At 34.5% G+C, this 19178-nt stretch overlaps 1 protein-coding gene across 5 annotated transcripts in view; it reads left to right on the top strand.

The window, feature by feature from the left end:
- The window catches only part of LOC145296052 (ATP-dependent 6-phosphofructokinase-like), a 224438-nt gene that overhangs the window by 131494 nt on the left and 73766 nt on the right, over positions 1 to 19178 (top strand). For all 5 annotated transcript variants that reach the window (XM_080142108.1, XM_080142107.1, XM_080142111.1 and 2 more), the window contains 3 exons: positions 3543 to 3613; positions 5152 to 5242; positions 11103 to 11255. In XM_080142108.1, the coding sequence (XP_079998234.1) occupies positions 3543 to 3613; positions 5152 to 5242; positions 11103 to 11255 (315 nt within the window). The remainder of the gene's footprint in view (positions 1 to 3542; positions 3614 to 5151; positions 5243 to 11102; positions 11256 to 19178) is intronic.

Raw genomic sequence — 19178 nt, 5'->3', positions numbered from 1 at the left:
GTACTTTTTTTTTTTTTTTTACTGTGCCACTTTGTTTTTTTTTTACTTTTGAGTGAGCCTTACACAACAAAAAATATGTTTAGAAATACATGTTACAAAAGTCAAGAATGCCTTTATTAAATAAATCACCAAAGTCACCATTCGCAAATACAGAGTCAAAACATATTTTACGTCTTGTTCTGTTTTGTTTTTGTTTTACGGCATATCAATCCTTTTTCGTGTTATTTAATGCCGAATCGAGTAATTTTGTAACATTTATACATCTTTACGTTGTTTACATAGTTATTATTTATGGGTTGTCTGTTTTATTTTGCTTCTTTTACAGGCATTCATCTTCTAATGCCCACCGACAGGGCATACATATTTAAATACTATAAAAAATGGACACAACATTTTTTTTTTAATATGAAATAAAACAGTGTTTCATTACTTACGATTTAATTTATTTAAAAAAATATTTATTTCCTTTTCAGTATATTTTATTTTCCATTATTTTTATTACATTATTTGTGAAGTTTCGGTAAATATCCAGATACGCTACTACAGAACACCGACCACTCTAATTTCTTTTTTTTTATAGGTAATTGAGGTCGCTGACAACGAATCTGATAGTCAAACTTGGGTCAAATTTACCGTTTGCATGGTATTAACCCCCGAACCCACAAATAACTTTCCACCATTTTGCAGCTTCCGTTTACGCTACGCGCATGCGCTGCAGCATGAACGACGGCTTGCTTCACCTAACAAACTGCCTTCTCACATGGCGTACCATTGTACCAATCAAAAAATTACGGACTGACATTTTTTTAATGACTTATAGTTAAAGAAAAGTACAACAAATTGGGACTTTTTTTTTTGTCTCGCGTAGTTTTTAATGTGGTTTACAAAAACATAAGCACCAAACATCTTTATGTTTTTCATTCTTTTTTTACGGTGGGGGGGGTTTCAATTATAGAACTTATGTGGCTTAATAGGTGCTTTTGCAGTTTAGTTAAACGTTTTTCCGTAAGTAACGCACCGACATTTACCAATTAGAACACCATTTAACATTTTCCGAAGATTTTACTGTGTACATTGGGGGCGCGAACGGGGGGGGGGGCGGATGTGATGTTGGGGCGCGCATGCCGCATGCCCCAACATCAGATCCGCCCCCCCCCCCCGTTCGCGCCCCCAATGTACACAGTAAAATCTTCGGAAAATGTTAAATGGTGTTCTAATTGGTAAATGTCGGTGCGTTACTTACGGAAAATTTGAAAATTCTATGTTCCAGGTAAAAAAAAAAAACAAAAGATAAATTACTCCCCCCCACTCCAACTTGGAGTGCTTTCCTTTTCTGGTTTTATTTCTTTTTCAGCTAATTTTAAATTTTCCACCCAAAAAGTGCTATAGTGTATTTTTGAAAATTAGAAAATTTTATGTCCTGGAAAAAAAAAAAAAATCCCCTCCCCCCCCAACGTAGTTTGCTTGGTGAAGCCGTCATTTATGCTACAACCTGCATGCGCGTAGCATAAACGAAAGCTGCAAAATGGTGGAAAGTAGTTCGTGGGTTCAGGGGTAAATACCATGCAAACGGTAAATTTGCCCCAGGTTTGACTATCAGATTCGTTGTCAGCGACCTCAATTACCTATAAAAAAACAAATTAGAGTGGTCGGGGTTCTGTAGTAGCGTATCTGGATATTTACCTATTTTTTTTTTTTTTTTTTTTCTTATTTTAAAACAAATTATAAAAAAAAAGATACAAGACCATTAATCGCTATTTAGGTGAAGGTTCAAAATAGTTAACCCTTCTCTCCATAACCGTTTTTTTATGCAGTAAAATACTTTGTTTCAATAATTATGGTTTAAATAAATATTTATTCCTTATTTAAAGATTTACAGTATATTTTATTTAACTGAAGAAATATTTATTGTTCATACATATATTTTTCCCTTATTTTTTTTTACATTGTTAGGTGAAGTTTCAGAATAGTTAACCCCCCCTCCTCATATTAAGAATGGCTTTCAGCATGATTCTTACAATAGTGCTATCAAAGTTTATTGATTTTTCTTATTTAACAAAAATTATAAAAAAGATACAAGAACATTTTAACATTTTTTTCGTTAAATCGTTATTTAGGTGAAGGTTTAGAATAGTCAAACCCTCTCCCCTTATTAAGAATGGCATTTTATTATTTCAGCATGATGCTTACATTTTTCTTAATATAAAAAAAAAAGATACAAGAAAATGTTAAGCTTTTTTTTTTTTTTTTAATTAAAATGTTAGATCAAAGTTCGGAATAACTTACTTTATAGCCAATTAGCCAGCTTACTTAACTATATAACATTGACAATAAATTTGATAGGTATAACCTACCTCACATCATTTTGATTATCGAAAAATCAAAATTTAACTGTACTTCGTAAGATTTACAGAAACACTTCATTTTCTATGCATGTAATACACAAGAATCTGAATATTATAACAGATTACAATGTTTTTATGGAAAAAAACTTTAGTACAGAAAATTCAGTGTTCTATTTATATTATCAGGAAGTTGTGATGCATTAATTGAAATCTATAATATAATTCGACTTAAAAAATATTTGTGAATTTCCAAATCTTCATTGAATAAAATTCAAAATGAATAGAAAAGTCTATCGCATATGTAAAAGTTGACAGTTGCTTATTTAACTTCATTAAAAGCCATCAAAGTCAACTAAGAGCTGCTCAATATTCTGGCTTAATGGATCATTTAGCAAGGAATGAAGATGGTTATTCTGGTGTACCAGTTATTCTGCCATCTACATTTACAGGAAGTCCTAGGAATCTACAACAGCTTTATCAAGATGCAATGGCAGTTTTCTGTGACCTATTCATTACTCACACGTGTAATCCAAAATGTCCTGGAATATTAAATAACTTGGGGTCATCAGAACTTACACAAAATCGATGTCACACAGTTTTTTAAATTCACAATCTGACTCCCAAGAACCTGCTGACTGACCACTATTCTCACTCCAAGCAGCTGATCGACGTCCCTGTCACCGCCTCAATCATCACCAGCACTTCCTGACAATATCAACAGCATCAGTTACGATCGCATTGATCTTCAATAAAAGTTTAAACTAAAGTTCTTTGTTTGTTCTACTTCGTCCATTCGTTCATTTTTATAAGGAATTTCTTACTGATGTGTTTTAAAAGATTTTAACTACCGTGGAATTTCCACGGGTCCTGCTAGTTATAATTATTACTTTTTCTATCAATTTTAATGGATCTCGTAGACTGCAATTGTTAATATTAAAAAAAAAATTAATTACAGATTTCATTGTTTCACTCCATTAACAATTAGGCAGTGTTTTTTTTTTTTTTTTTTTTACATATTATTTTACAAGCAGGAATACTCAGTGTTGCTTCAGATTGAATGAGAAATCCTATATCCTTTTTCATCCAGTCCATAATACTATATTACCTGTTTATTCTTATTTTTTACATTTATATATAGGTTCATTTGATTATATTTAAATTGATTACCTGTATTTTAATAATGTTTTACATTTGTAGGTGACTTCCATGACTTGGGAACAAGTACGTGGTTGGGCTAGTAAAGGTGGATCCTTGCTGGGTACCAAAAAGTAAGTTTACTGTTTGTTCATTGTGGCTTTTTCATTTGTTGTGCATTTTTGTTTTAGTAGTTATTTAAATTGCATTCAATAAATTACTAAAGATTGCTTTATTGTCTTTTGTTTTTTATCTGCAACATATTGCTGTAAACTGAGTATAATACCTTTGCTTCTTGCTGTTATGCAACTTTGCAGTCATAAAAAATAACCAATTTACAAAAAATATTTAATACTTCACTAGTTACAAATAACATATTTTAACATTTTAAAAGCCTTATACATGCTAATCTGTTTATATAAAACAAGAATTAGCCCTTACACTACTGTACAAAACTGCTTTCACCCCCTTCAAATTTTGCTTCTAGTAACAATATTTTTGAAACCAAACATAACACCATCTTTGATAGAAAGGAAAAGCAATTAAGTTATTCAATCTATGGATTTAATAACACGTTAACAAAATACCAAATGACACAAAACATAAATTTGACATTTTAAAAAGCACATCTTAAATATTAAATCATAAAGACATTACTTTACCTAACTAATATACTAAGTCCAAAACATTTTTTCTTTTCAAAGAATTCCAGCTTATCCAAATCAGTCACACATAGACACTGACAAATCCAAAGAAGGACACAGTAGTGTGTGGTTCTATATTCAAAAAGTATTTAAAGTAACCATTTTTTCTAGCACCAAAGTCTTGGCCATGAAATTTTAAAATGGACAATAAATCCTCCAAGTAACTCCATTTTTTGTAAGAGTTATAAACATTGGGTATACAAGAAGTTACAGATAACCAATTTCTGTACCATACGTGTAAGACAATGTAGACAGACAAAAACTCAGATGTGGGTAGAGTAGATTCAGATGGCACAGATATTGAGGTTACCCAGAAGTTTTGTTACCTTAGTGATACCATTGGAGCACAGGAAGGAACTGGTATGATTGCAAGACTTGGGAGCGAATTGAGTAAATTAGGGAACTTCTGCTATTACTAATTACTGCTGTCGGTCAAGGGAAGAATCTATCAGATGTGCGTGCAACATATTGATGTATGGAAGTGAAACTTGGCCAATAAGGGTTGAGGATATGTAATACACAGAGGGAAATGCTATAACAATGATACAATACATTTCTAGAACTATAGAAACTTGAGCAAAACCAAACACAAACTTACATGAAACATTAACAATACAACTCTAAAAATAAATTGTAACTGATACAAAGTTTTAAACAAAATGATATTAACTTTTCTTTGGCATTAAATGACTTGCATTCAATTGCATGCTTTCTATTTTTGAATAAATTTTCTTTAAAAGATTTTTTGTGATAGCAGATATTTCATATTTTTTAAATGAATATATGCTGTGTAAGATGCCTATCATACCTCAAAATGGAATTTATTCAATCTCTAGTTTTAAATTATGTTACTTTTTTTATGAAACATGGAATTTGAATATCTTCATAATTTCTTTAAAAAAAAACCAAAAATTATTCAATCATCTTATTAGCTTCAATATGTTAATTTTTTTAATGTTCATTTTCAGAATGATTGCTGGGAAATTAGGCTTGGAAAAGATTGCTTCAAAATTTTGCCAACACAACATCCATGCTTTGTGCGTTATTGGTGGCTTTGAAGTAAGTTCGTAAAAAAAAGTTTGTATTAAAATCTTCAATTCTACTTCTTTATGTCAGATTTCATGATTATTTGTTATCTCATGAGCAAGTAGGAATAGTGTTCAGAAATCTTATTGGTTTTCATGAGGTGGGGGGAGTGTGGTGAATATTTCAGTTTAAGATTAAAGGTAGATATTGAATTGAAATTACCCCATTAATTTAAAGTGTGTATCATTTTAGAACTTAAGAATTCTTCTGATTGCTAACAAAGCTTTAAGGAATATAGGGAAGACATAAAAACTGTCTGACTAATGTGGTCTTAATAGCAAATTGATAAAAGTAATTGAGCGTTTCTCATTTAGTTAGGTGTTAAATGTCTGGACATGAATTGGCTAATTTCATCTCTCCAATGGGTGGTGGCATTTTACTATAAAGTTTATTTTGAATCAATATTTAACACACATATTCTTACTCAAAATGGAACCTGCACTTTTTGCAATCAAATATTCAATCATATTCTAATCAACTGTAAATATGTAGGAAAACTATAAGCAATACCATCACAAACCAAACTTCAACATGTTGTTCGAAAATTAGAAAAGAAAAAATAAATCACTTCCAGCTCCTATAAGATTAAATAACTTTTCATAACTTATGAGACTAATTTAAATGATATGCATGTTTTTTTTATAAACTTTAAAAATCAAGGTACAAAATTTAATTTGGAATTCTTCAATTTTTAGAGTGCACTTTTAGTAAGGTATAAAAATTTAAATTGAATCTATAAATTCCCTTGGATTTATTTTATGTACATTTTGTTGCACTTCAAAAATTTAATTTATCTATTATTTAGCAATTAATGATATCTATCTCTACTATTATATAAAAGGAACTTTGTGTGTGTGAGTTTGTCTCTATGGATTCTGAAACAACTGAGCCGATTTTTATGAAATTTCACGCAAATGTACTTTATGTATCTAACAGTGTTCTTCGATAGGTTTTGTACAGCCTATCCTGCCTTGACAGAGTACAAAATAGACTCCGTGGCTTGGTGGAGGATGCCCTTTTCTCTACCCTGCAACCTCTTTCCCACAGAAGAGACGTAGCGAGCCTGTCATTGTTCTATTGTTATTTCCATGGCAGGTGCTCGTCTGAGCTCCATTCTCTGGTTCCCCCTCGCCAATCTTTTTAAAAAAACACCCGACTAGCTGAAACCACCATCAATAATTTTCCCCACTCCCTATCTATGCCTAAATCAAAACATAGATACCATGAACAAAGCTTCTTTCCTATAACTGCACGCCTGTGGAACTCTGTTCCGCTTGTCTGTTTCCCTCCCGACTTCAACCTGGATGTCTTCAAGTCCAACACAAACAAATTCCTGATGAACCGCCCCCCCCCCAGTAATGACACCTTACAAATTCTCCAATACTATTGCTACACTATCTCTTTGATTACTGTACACACAATAACCCTTATCCCTGAGTGGCCATTGGGCCTTGATAAGTGGTGAACTCCATGTAAAAAAAAAAAAAAAAAAAAAAAATTGGAATGTTTTCGATAAGTATCTATTATCGAAAAAATCCAATGAAAGAAGACATAGGCGATTTTGACTAAAGTTAATACAGCCTAACATCACAAGTGCATTTGAGAAGTTTTATTACTGCATAAGTAGAAAGGCTCAACATATAAAATCAACAGTAGGTTCTTTGATATGACAGGGACGTGTTCGAATATTTGTTTAGAGCACAATTTAACCATGATAATTGACTTTTGCAATTTAAACTTAATGCCATTATATAAAAATAATTTCATAGCAATGTCTTGTGAACTAAGTCACTGTGAGAAGGCATGTGAAGTTTCCTGCCAGTGCATCGTGATGGGTCCCGAACTAGAGCAAGAAATTAATCGATTTGATTGAAAAATGGATGATTTCATTGATTTCGATGACAAAATATAGGAGAGTGAAATATTGGTTGATCATCATTCAATCCCTGTCAACGTCGGGTCTCCCTGCTAGTATACTTATAAAATTGAGTTTTTTTTTCTAGCTTTGACATTGATATTAAAAGCGTACATTTTCTATTTAAAAATTATTGGACTAAGCAGGGAATATGGACCGCGGGCTGGCTTCACTTAGAAAAGGACAGGACAGACTTTCGGTGACATTGCTTTAACCTTCACCTTGATATGTCCAAGTGGTTTTTGCGATCAAGGGGGCGTTTTTTACATATTTACACAATTTTAATTAATCTTTGGATTGATATTTTTATTTTAAAAAATAAAAAAAAAAATTAATAATTTCTTTAATAAAACTATTTAAACCAAAGTTTTTAAAGGCAGAAAAAGATATAAAATAACTGACATGTTTGGATGTTCATGAATGTTTCACGGATTTTTGCAACCAAGATTGATTTTTTTTATGTAGAGTCCCTTTATTTCTGTGTGCATTTTTAATACAAATCAATATTTTAGCGGCAATAAAAAATTTTCTGATTGTCGCAACTAAGAGTGCGTTTTTTTTTTTTTATCCGAGACCAAAATTTGGGAAAAATAAAAGCAATAATAGTAAAAAACAAGTTATTGTTTACAAAGCATTTATATTTACTAGTGTTGTACTGGTTAATCGGAATCGGGAATCGGAAAAATCGTTAGTTTTCGGGGTATCGGAATCGGTATCGGAAAAATTTGTGCCTAATTTCAGATTCCAAAACCGATTCTTTTAATATTTTGTTATGTTAATTTTTCATTTCTGATACCGTTGATAAATATTTAATCAATTAAATCAATATTAAATCAAAAGTAGAATATAATAGTGTGTGATTTTGTCCGGTTAGGTTTTTGTCCATTCCCTTACTCGGCATTGGCAAATCTGACAAGGAATGGCGAAACTATTAATAAAACTAACCTGTATAGATCATGATAAAATTAAAAGAAGATCTAAATTTATTTTATCTGCGTAAAATAAACAAAATAAAACTTGAAACTTTGCAAAAATTCGCTAGATAACTATTAGAAGAATGCAGTTTATTTTCAAGGCATTGAAAAAATTGTTTAAATTTAAAGAAATATTTTGTCAAGAAAAATAATATCAAACGTTATTGCTAAAAAGTAGAATATAATAGTGTTGAATTTTGTCCGCTCCCTTACTCGGCATTGGCAAATATGACAAGGAATGGCGAAAGGTGTGAAAATTGAATTGAATTTGAAATGAATTCGTGAAATGTCATGCTTCCGTGTGATTTTCTTTGATTTTGCCGGTATCATTTATGTTTATACTTAAGGATTCCTACGGCGGCGCCAATGCCGTCTAGAGCCCACCAATCTCACTCCCCTATATAAGTCAATAATAACCTAGACCACTAACTGAAAGTATTTGGGGGTAATTAACATCTTCGATACTGTTTGGCTTCAACAATTTGGCAACATAAAATGTAAGTGTATTTTTAAATAACTATTTTAAAGATATTCAAAATGTGTTTCATGATTTGAAAATTAATTACCAGCATATTTTTACTTTAATTTTGTTTAATATTTATTTTAATGTGATGCAAAAGTTTAAATTGTTTTTGTTTTTTTTGTAAAAGTCAAATATATTCTTTTGTTAGGTAGAAGTGTAACTTATCTTGCCTTTGGTAACATTTATTGGGTGGGTTTCTACTAGTGTATTGTTTAATTTTTAATTTTTGAGTCATTATCAAGATTAAAAGTCGTATGTCTGCCTTTTTTCTTGTTCTCACATAACATTGGGTGAACATAGTGACATTTCTTGGGTGCATTTCTATCAGTACTTTGATTTCTGATTTGTGAGCTATTATCGAGGCTCGAATATTGCTTGAATAATATCACCATTTTTATTTTGTTTTAACTCAATAGGCTTTACACTACCATTATTTTAAGTTAAAAAACACTTTAAAATAAGTTAAAGTGCAAAAAAAGAAAATAAAAAATTATCCAGGTAGTTGAAAATGTAGCTTCGCTTGTTTTTCGTAACATTTATTCGTTGTGTATTCATTTATTTCGCCCCCTTTTCTTCCTTTCTTATTCTTAAAAATCATCCATCAGATGAGAAGCAAAAAAATAATAAATTTAAGAATTTATAGTGTCTGTTTTACAGGTAAATTTAACAGAAAATGAGCCTCCATATCCAAGTAATTCTAACGTTTAAGGACAGTTAACCAAAGATTGCTATAATATGTAAGTTATGTGCGTTTGTGTATGTGGGAAGTTACTTTTTAAGTGATAATATGCGCGTTTTATGAACTTACCAGTCTAACTTAGGGTAAGTTGTAAAAGAATTTAATGAACAATCATAATAATTTATAATGGCCTGAAAATGAAGACGATTTTACTTTAAACTGATCCCACTCTCTAAATTTTAAATTAGTTTTTTGTTTTTTATTTTTTTAATATATTCACATAATCACCTAAAAATGTAGAATCTTATTTTGTCTGGGGTGTGTGAGTTAGTTTACATGTGATTCTATTTACTTGTCGTCCCCTAACCGAAGGTAGTGTTAGACACAAGGTCGGTTTTTAATATAGGGAATCCAGCTCTTTATTTTTTGTATTATCACTGACTTAGGGTTAGTAGTAGGAAAGGGCTGTGTCGTTTATAAAATGGAGAATCAAACTTGTCTTTCCACAACAAAAAGTTATAATTGCGATGGGCGAAAAATGAAAACGGAATAAAAAATACTGATAATTTCACGAGAATACATTATTTACATCTTCGTACCGTTTTACATGTAACTATTTAAAAATGAAATATAAACATTGCCTATAAACACTCATGATTATAAAAAAATAAATAAATATAAAACGATTAGGAATTTAAAATAGAGGGTCAATTTCACAAATAACTTTAACGTAAAATGAGCTGCTTTTCCAAAACATTGTAGTGTGTTACCAATTTTAAATTATGTGTGCTTATTGAAGGAGGAGGGGTGTCTACTTTTTAAGCAATTACACATGGTTTTACAACGTCGCAAATCGAACTTAATTTAGTGGGAAACAATTTCATAAGTGAACAGTGAAAAAATAATGTTCAAAAGACCTCCAGAACATAACTGAAAGCACAAAATAAAAGTAAGTAGACCTCCAGAGCACTACTAACACCAAATCTTTATCATCCTAGAAGAGGAATTATTTTTTAAATGATCAGTGAAAAAAGTAAAACTCAGGATTCCAGAGCGTTACTGAAAGTACTAATTAAAATTAAGGAGGCCTTCAGTGCACTACTTAAATTATTTTTTAAGTTCCTTATTTCTTATTTAAAAATAAAACTATTTGATGATTTGATTTAATTTTTTGTTGCACGACCTTTTCTTTCCGTTTCGAGTAGATTTTCTTTTTCCATTTGGGTAGAATTCTGTACAAGTACCTTATTTTTCTATTTAAGAGTAAATTATCTTGCTTTTCTTAATAGTTATATGTTGTATACTATTTTTATTTGTAAAACAAAAATTAAAAAATTAGTTAAAACACAAAAATCTTATCCATGTATGTAATGTTTTCACCTGAAATGTTTTTTTATTCTTGGAATTATTTTACTACTGGATCATTTTCCATAATTCAGTTCAGAACAAGAAAAATCAACATAAAAATTTAAAACATCCAAAAACAAGAGAAAAGAGATAATTATGTCCTCACAAAGAGAAGGCATCTAGTAAATGAAATAGTAGGAAATATTTTGTATGGATGTGCTTTTGCGTGAGGACAATGTATGCCCCTTGCATCTTGATGAAAACGAGACTTGAAAAGCAATGATTGTTAGATTGAAATATGATACTAAGCTAATTGGTGAAATCTTTAGAATTATATCACATTTTATTATTGGCATGTGTATTATTGTCTTTTGTTTTTTTTTCTCTTTCCACAGGCATACCATAGCATAGTACAATTATCTGAGGCTCGTTACCGTTTTCCAGCATTTTGCATACCCATGGTGGTTATCCCCTGTACTATTAGTAACAACATCCCAGGCACAGATTTCAGCTTGGGAGCAGATACTGCGATTAACGAAATTACGGATGTAAGTACATTGAAGTTGTATTTTAATAATGATGAATAAAATTTTGGTAGAGTGTTCAAAACAGAACCACTTCCAAATATAGATGTTGTGTTTCAAACTTGTATGATACATGCAGAAAACCAATTGGCATAATAGTTAGAGAAACAGTAAAGTTCATATTTATACCTTGGCAGCTGCATATTTTATTTGTATATGCTTTTGCATGGGCCTTTCAGACTAAGAGTTTGTTATTTTGAAATCAAAGCGCCTTAATTCTACTTTCAAAAGGACTAAGTTTAGACAAACTGATGGAATGCAGAAGAGGTTTATTTGACTTTATCTTTATTCCAAATAGCTGATTAGCAAGATGTAAGAATAGACAGAAAGAACTTGATAATCATTGTTTCATCATATTTTGTTATCCCATCTCAATTTTCATATATGTCTGTGTTGCATGCTTCCAAACAAACTATTGTCTTCTCTCTCAAACTCAATTTGAGCTATATGATATCATATCCGTTTCTATTATTTCCAACAGTCCTTACCTTATTCTTCAAGTTATTATTATTTCCAACAATCCTCACCTTGTTCTTCAAGTTGGCTCTTGCTCACCTTTCATTTCCTGTTATCTCAGCAAACCATTTTATATACTAGTGGGGTTACTCGCCTAATATCTAACAGAAGTGATTTTGCCTGACCAACAGTTTCTAGGAGTTTTAACTAAACTTTTCAGTAGTATTTTCTGGCCAAATCTGTATAGCACCAGACTCATAAATTTTCTATTCCTTTGTGAATGAGATTAAAAAAGTAACATTTTTATTTAAGCTCCCACAAATCAGTTTTTACCTTTTCTTTAAATTTTTTTTATACCTATTCTAGTATTTTCTCTTATATGTATAAACCCCTCTCACACCAAAAAAATTCATAACAATTTCCCTTCACCCCAATAAAATTACCTCTTGCCTATACCTATGTTTAATAATTAAATGTTCTAATGTGTATTATTATTTATAACATTAATAATTAAATAGCAGATTAATCAGATGAAATAATTTAAATCCTGTTTTAATTGTGAGTAGCAACCATGCCTTCAATCAATTTGAGTGGAATAGGTGAGTTATTACAATGATCCTAGAATTTTTTTTGGTCAACCAGTGACTTCCAAGCAATGTTGAATAGAGATGACTATATATATATATATATATATATATATATATATATATATATATATATATATATATATATATATACATATATATATATATATATATACAGAGTGACCCCCCCAAAAAAACAGGACATTCAATTGTTTTTCTGAGCATTTTACAGTCAACGGAGAAAAAAAGGCCAAAGACCCTAGCGTTTTAATGTGATGTTTTGAATATAATAAACTAGTTATGACCAAAGTTTCCTTTCATTCGGCCAAAACACTAAGAAACAGGGCCTAATTAGAGTTGGGGTCCGGTTTTTTTGAGTCACCCTGTATATATATATATATATATATATATATATATATATATGGGATCAAGACAAAAATAAGGACTGCAGTCAACTGAGAAAAACAAAAAAAAACAGATTTTGATCGACACTGGTTTGATCTTGACTATTGCGCACGCACACATATATATGTATATAAATATAAAATAAGACGTGTTGGAACTTTTGTGACTAAGGTTTATTTTTTATGTAGAGTAGTTTTTATTTTATATATATTTACAAAACTTTTTAATAAAACTATTTAAACTATATACAAAGTAAGTTTTTAATGTAAGTAACAAAACATATTTAAACAAAATACATTTAAATAAATGGATGTTTTCTAAATAATATCAATTAAGGGTGCCTCATTTTGGGGAGCTGGTTTATTTTTATCTTTTATATTTGTTATATTTTTTAAAATTATTTTTATATTAGTATATTATTTTATTAAAAAGTTTTGGATCAAAATGTGATAGAGTACCAACTAAAGACTTAACTTTTTAAAGTTGATTTTTAGGGGTATTCAGCTTGAATAAATGTTACATTTAAAATTATCACTGACAAGTAGTTTTTATGATATTAAGGCCTTCATTATCTAATGTAATATCTATTGTTTTCAGTGGTCGATATGTTTGTTTTTGTGTGCACACAAAAATTGAATGAACATGGGATGTCTGAATTTTATACAAAAGCCTTCAAGAATTTTTAATCTTGTGACATTGGTATCATATTAACTACAATGTGTCCAAGTTGAGAAGGGGAGGTACTTATGTTTTTTAAAGTCTTGGCAAATGGAACTATTGCTGAAGAGATGAAAGGCGAATCGTCAAGAGAATAAAAATATTGTGGTAGTGAAATCAATGTAATGATTAGTTTTTATTATTGTCAGAGAAATATGTTAGATTGGTTCTGAATGTGTTTTAGGTCTGAAAGTGTTAATTTGAACTATGTAGTTTGATGTTTTCAATTTTTATGATAAATAATAATTTTTGTAGCAGAGAAGAGATCTCCCTGCAAGATCGAGTGAGAGTTAAGCTAATTTACATATAAATCGATTCGAGCAAAGAGTTGACGTCTAAAAGGCAAATGATACATGCTATCTGAGTATTCACTGTGACGAACAGACCTCGCTAAAGTGGTGACCCCCCTCTTCGACAAACACATTATTCATGTACAAAAAAGACACACACACACACACACACACACAATTTGACTTAACGTCGGTTTAAACATCCTACTCGAATTACAAAAGAGCAACTGGCTCAAAAAAAAAAAAAATATTTTTGCTTTGGACAAACAGATTATTGCTAACTTAAACTACATTGAATATTTTGCTTTAGTTTTGATAACATTTTTTTTCCTTCAATTAAAAAATTACTATAAACGAACAAAAGAATTTTTGTCCTCTTGTGCTAGGCTGTTGAAACTTTATTACTTTATTCAAAGAAAGTTTTGAAGAACGTCTGAAAATTTCCTTTCATTTTCATATACTCTCTCACACACACACACACAAAAACGATATTATATTTTGGAAAAAAAAATTTTTTTTTTTTTGTGCAAATTTCTCTTTGACAGCTAGTCCATAAAACTTTCTTTTGTTCATTGAAAAAAAAAAGAAAAAAGTTTTATATCTCTACCGCCATTCACAGAAGATGCAAAATTATGGTTTGCACAAGTGGACTTTTTTTTTTTTTTAAATTCACGATGTCCCTCCACATAATCAGCTACGCATTTTGTGTTGTGGCATGCCAGCACCATTAGCTAAAACAGTTTAGGATATAATAACTAACCCACCTCCAGGAAAAACAAATGAGATTTTCGCTTTTATAAAAGTATATAACCGAAATTTCTTGCTTTTATAAAAGTATACAAATGAAATTTATTCAGGATTTTCAAACTTTCTCTGACGACTGATTCAACAAACCCGAACCCTCACGGATTTTTGTCAAGCACATAAAATCCATGGACATCAATAACAACCACCATAGAAGTCACACCAGTTTAAAACAAGTTAAGCTGCAACACGCACATTTAAAAAACTCAACAACTAGACGTTATGGAAGAAGTCACCAGTTTAAAACAAGTTAGCTGCTACACGCACATTGAAAAACTTGACAGCTGGACATTCGTTGATTCAACCAACGCATAGGGAACTCCAGAAACACAAACAATGCACACCGACATGGATACAAACTTGCTTGTGCTTGGTTCCTACCAGTTTTGGCAAATAGCAAACAGAATCCTGAACAGAAGCGTGTGCTCTATCCCAACTATCATCAATGATAGATTAATTCTGGAATTCGATGGCTCCCCCACTGGTCCCTCGGTGGTCAAATGGCTGGAAAAGGCTGAGCGCGTTTGCCGGTTGTGCAAGATTAAAGACCCAGCTATGGTTATCCCATTGAGACTCACTAAAGGGGCTTATGCCGTGTACCAGCAGCTAGGGGAGGATCCGACCATGGAGCAGATTACACAAGCGCTATACGGGGCATTTGGTACAGACCCTTTTGTCGCCTGGAGGCAGTTTTCCGAACGCCGACTTGGGCCGGGGGAGACAGTGGATGTCTACATGGCCGACTTGAAAAAGCTTGCCACTCCCTTCGGCGGTGCAAGTGATCGCATATTGGCATGCGCCTTTTTGTCGGGACTTCCGGATGAGGCAAGTCGACTGCTGCGAGCATCGTCAAGACTCACTGAGATTGGATTGGAGGAGTTATTGGCGAGAGCACGAAACATCTTGAAAGACGATCGAGAACTAGTCTCCGCAGCTGTTGACACTCTGGACTCGCCAACGAAGGGTCTACGATGCTATACTTGTGGTGGCTCCAACCACTTTTCCAGAGACTGCAAAAGCGGTACAAGGCGCACCCCTAATTATGGAGCACGACAAGTAATACGGTGTTACCAATGCAATAAGCCAGGCCACATAGCGCGGAATTGTCCGGGAAACGGGCAAGGGGAGGACGCCGCAGCGCTAGCACCCTCCCCAACGCGGCATTGAACAAAGCGCTGCCTGCAGTAACAGTTCAAGTTGATGGATGTGAACGTTCAGCGCTGGTTGACACCGGCTGTACCCAAACCCTTCTTCGAAAGGAATATTGCGCCACATGGAAGAAACGAAGGATCCCTGTACTTACTGTCGGCCAAGGCTCATTGGTGTGTTGTGGGGTCAGCATTGTTCATATCAGCATTGGCAATGGCTCTCCGGTTGCTGTGACGGTGTTAGTGGTCGATGGGGAGCTGCTCGGATATGACCTTCTCCTTGGAATGGACGCTATCACACAGCTAGGCAGAAATGTTGATCCGGAGGCGGCTTGCTACCCTAACCGAAACCACTAAGGAATACGACTTGGTCATAGATGTGACACTGGTGCAGTCCTGTTTGAATCAGGCGGATCGTCTGACCAGAGTGCCACGCCGTTGGCTAGACCTGCCAAAAGAAGTGAACGAGTCAGCACCTGTAAATTGCGCTGCAGTGGGACATAGACTCAGCCCGGAGCATATTAATGATGTCCATTGCCAAAGCGGGCACCCCGGTGTAAACCGAACGCTTTACTTCGCCAGATTGGTTGACCCCTCTGTGTCTCGGAGGGCTGTGAAATCTGTTGTGGGAAGCTGCAACACCTGCCGATCGATCGACCCAGCACCTGTCTGGTGGAAGAAGGGAATACTCAGTGTGAAGCGTAATTGGGATAGGATTGCGATGGACATAACGCACTACAACAGGAGGCATTTTTTGACGCTTATCGACTGTGGACCATCTAGGTTTTCATTGTGGCGGCCCCTTCGCCGGCAGGACGCGGCTGCCATTATCCATGAGTTGGAAGGTGTGTTCCTCGAGCGTGGCCCTCCTGAGATACTCACCGACAATGGCCCCGCTTTTGTTAGTGAGCCGTTTAAACAGTTTGCAGATGGCTGGGGTGTCCATCTGCGTTTTCGGTGTGCCCATGTTCCCAGTGGAAACGGGATTATTGAGCGCAATCACAGAACGGTTAAGACAATCGCAGCGCGGAAGGGGTGTAAGGTACCTGAAGCAGTCTATTGGTACAACGTCACCCCTAAGGACGATGTTTCACCCTCCACCGCGCCAGCCAACGCGCTACATACATACCGTGTCAGGGTGAGAGGTTTGGAGAGCAGCTCACTACCCGAACCGGAGCCACCACAAAAGAACATAAAAGAAGGAGATGTCGTCTGGGTTAAAAAACCCCGAGCCCAGTGCACGACTCGCTACGGAACCGGTCATGTCACTGAAGTGATCAGCCCGCAGGCGGTGCGAGTTGATGGAGTACCTCGTCATATTAAAGACTTAAGATCAGTATTCCAAACGCAGCTACCACTTGACGAAGATAGTGAAATTGAATCCGTGACCAGCGACCCATCATTCTGGTTCATGACGGCTTCAACGCACAGCGACACTGAGAGTGGTAGCCTTCAAAGTACTGACCCTCCTGCTGATGATGAAGACCCGGACAGTGATACTGCGATGCTCAGCTTTAGGTTCGCCGACCTTCGTGTCACGGAAGACAGCGCAGACGATGATGAAGCCCCGAATCCCCCTCTCCGAAGAAGCACTCGAAGAAAAAGGCCACCGCCTCCCTGCTCTTTCTGTGATAATGAGATCAGGGGGGAGTGTGTAATAAATTGCGAACAGACAGGCTTACCTGACAAACGCTCGAGGTGTGCATTCTGCAAAGCGGGCACGTCCAAAGAAAAATGGCAAGATGGCGGCGGCTGGTTAATATTGCCAAGTAATCACGCAAAATCTCGTGTTCTCTCGCATACACGAGAGTTCAGCTTAGCATAAAAACGGGTCACTGTGAGCAAGAAGGGAGAAGGAAAAACGTAGTCAAGAAAAGACGACGCTTCTGACGACTGAGAAGAAAAAAGAAGAAAAAGAGCAAGAAGTAGAAGAGGAAGAAGAGAACGATACATGAGAAGACGAGGTGTGTGCGGTTTTGAGTAAATCGAAACAGACAGAAAAAAAAACTCTGATTACACCAGAAACACAAACAATGCACACCGACATGGATACAAACTTGCTTGTGCTTGGTTCCTACCAGTTTTGGCAAATAGCAAACAGAATCCTGAACAGAAGTGTGTGCTCTATCCCAACTATCATCAATGGATCTGAGGTAATCTCGTCAGCATCAGACAAAGCCAAATTGTTTGCCAAGAACTTTGCAGCTAATTCTACCCTTGCAACCAAGGCCGTCAACCCCCAATATTTCCTCCTGTATCAGAAAACACGCTATGTGATATACACATATCTCTACGTGATGTTGCCAAGCTAATCAAAAACCTTGATTCCAGTAAAGCAACCGGCCCTGATGGTATTCCAATTATAGTACTCAAAAGACTCCAACCAAAACTAGTGCCCATACTTACAAAACTGTTTAAACGTTGTCTTAAGGAGAATTGCTTCCCATCACCCTAGAAAATCTCATCAGTATACCCTGTATTTAAGAATTCAGGTGATCGCTCATCCCCCTCTCAGTACAGGCCAATCAATAAGTCTCCTGTGCGTCACGAGTTAGTTGCTGGAATCTGTGTTAAATAGAGAAGTAATCAACCATCTCAGTAAAAATAACCTTCTTAGGGACACACAATATAGTTTCTGTTCTGCTAGATCTACAGCAGATGTGCTTACAATTATATCTCATAGGATTAGCGAATCTCTCGACGGAGGCTACCTTTCTAGGGCAACTGCTCGTGACATATTAATAGAGTATGGCATAAAGGTTTACTTCACAAGATCTCCAGCTATGGTATAGCTGGAAAAGTCTTCTCAATTATTAAATCATTTCTTTCTGATAGGTTCATAAGTGTAATGGTTGATGGGCAGAAATCAGAAGCTCACAACATTAATGATGGAGTCCCTCAGGGGTCCATCCTGGGCTCAACTCTCTTCCTGATCTACATTAATGATCTTCCAAATCACATCCTTACATCATTCGTAGATATTTATGCTGATGACACTACTATCTATGGTAGCACATCTAAGACAGTAAACGATCAAGTCCTCTCTGATTCTCTCCTCTGATCTTGAGAAAGTTGTTCAATGGGGAAAGAAGTGGCTTGTTACTTTCAATGCATCTAAAACCAAGCTTTTATCTTTACATCATCAACGCTCTGATCCCCATCTGGTATCAATTGAAATGAATGGCTCTCATCTTAGAGAGGCCTCATGTTTTGACAAGCTTTATTCCTGATCTTAAATGGAACACATACATTAAATCTGTTGCCAAGGCTGCTGGAAAAATGGTGGGATATATCCAGTAGATATTTCACTGCTGACGCAATTCTCTATCCATATAAGAGCCAGGTACGTCCAAGGATGGAGTACTGTTGCCACATTTGGGCAGGAGCTGCTAGAAAGGACTTATTTTGCCTTGATAGAGTTCAAAATAGACTTTGTAGCCTCATAGGAGATGTCCTTTTCTCTTCCCTGCAACCTCTTTCTCA

Source organism: Euprymna scolopes, chromosome 16 (assembly GCF_053919585.1).
Source record: "Euprymna scolopes isolate OS-2025 chromosome 16, ASM5391958v1, whole genome shotgun sequence".
NCBI lineage: Eukaryota > Metazoa > Mollusca > Cephalopoda > Sepiida > Sepiolidae > Euprymna > Euprymna scolopes.
The sequence above is the reverse complement of the archived record's forward strand: the minus strand, read 5'-3'. Positions and strand labels throughout refer to the sequence as shown.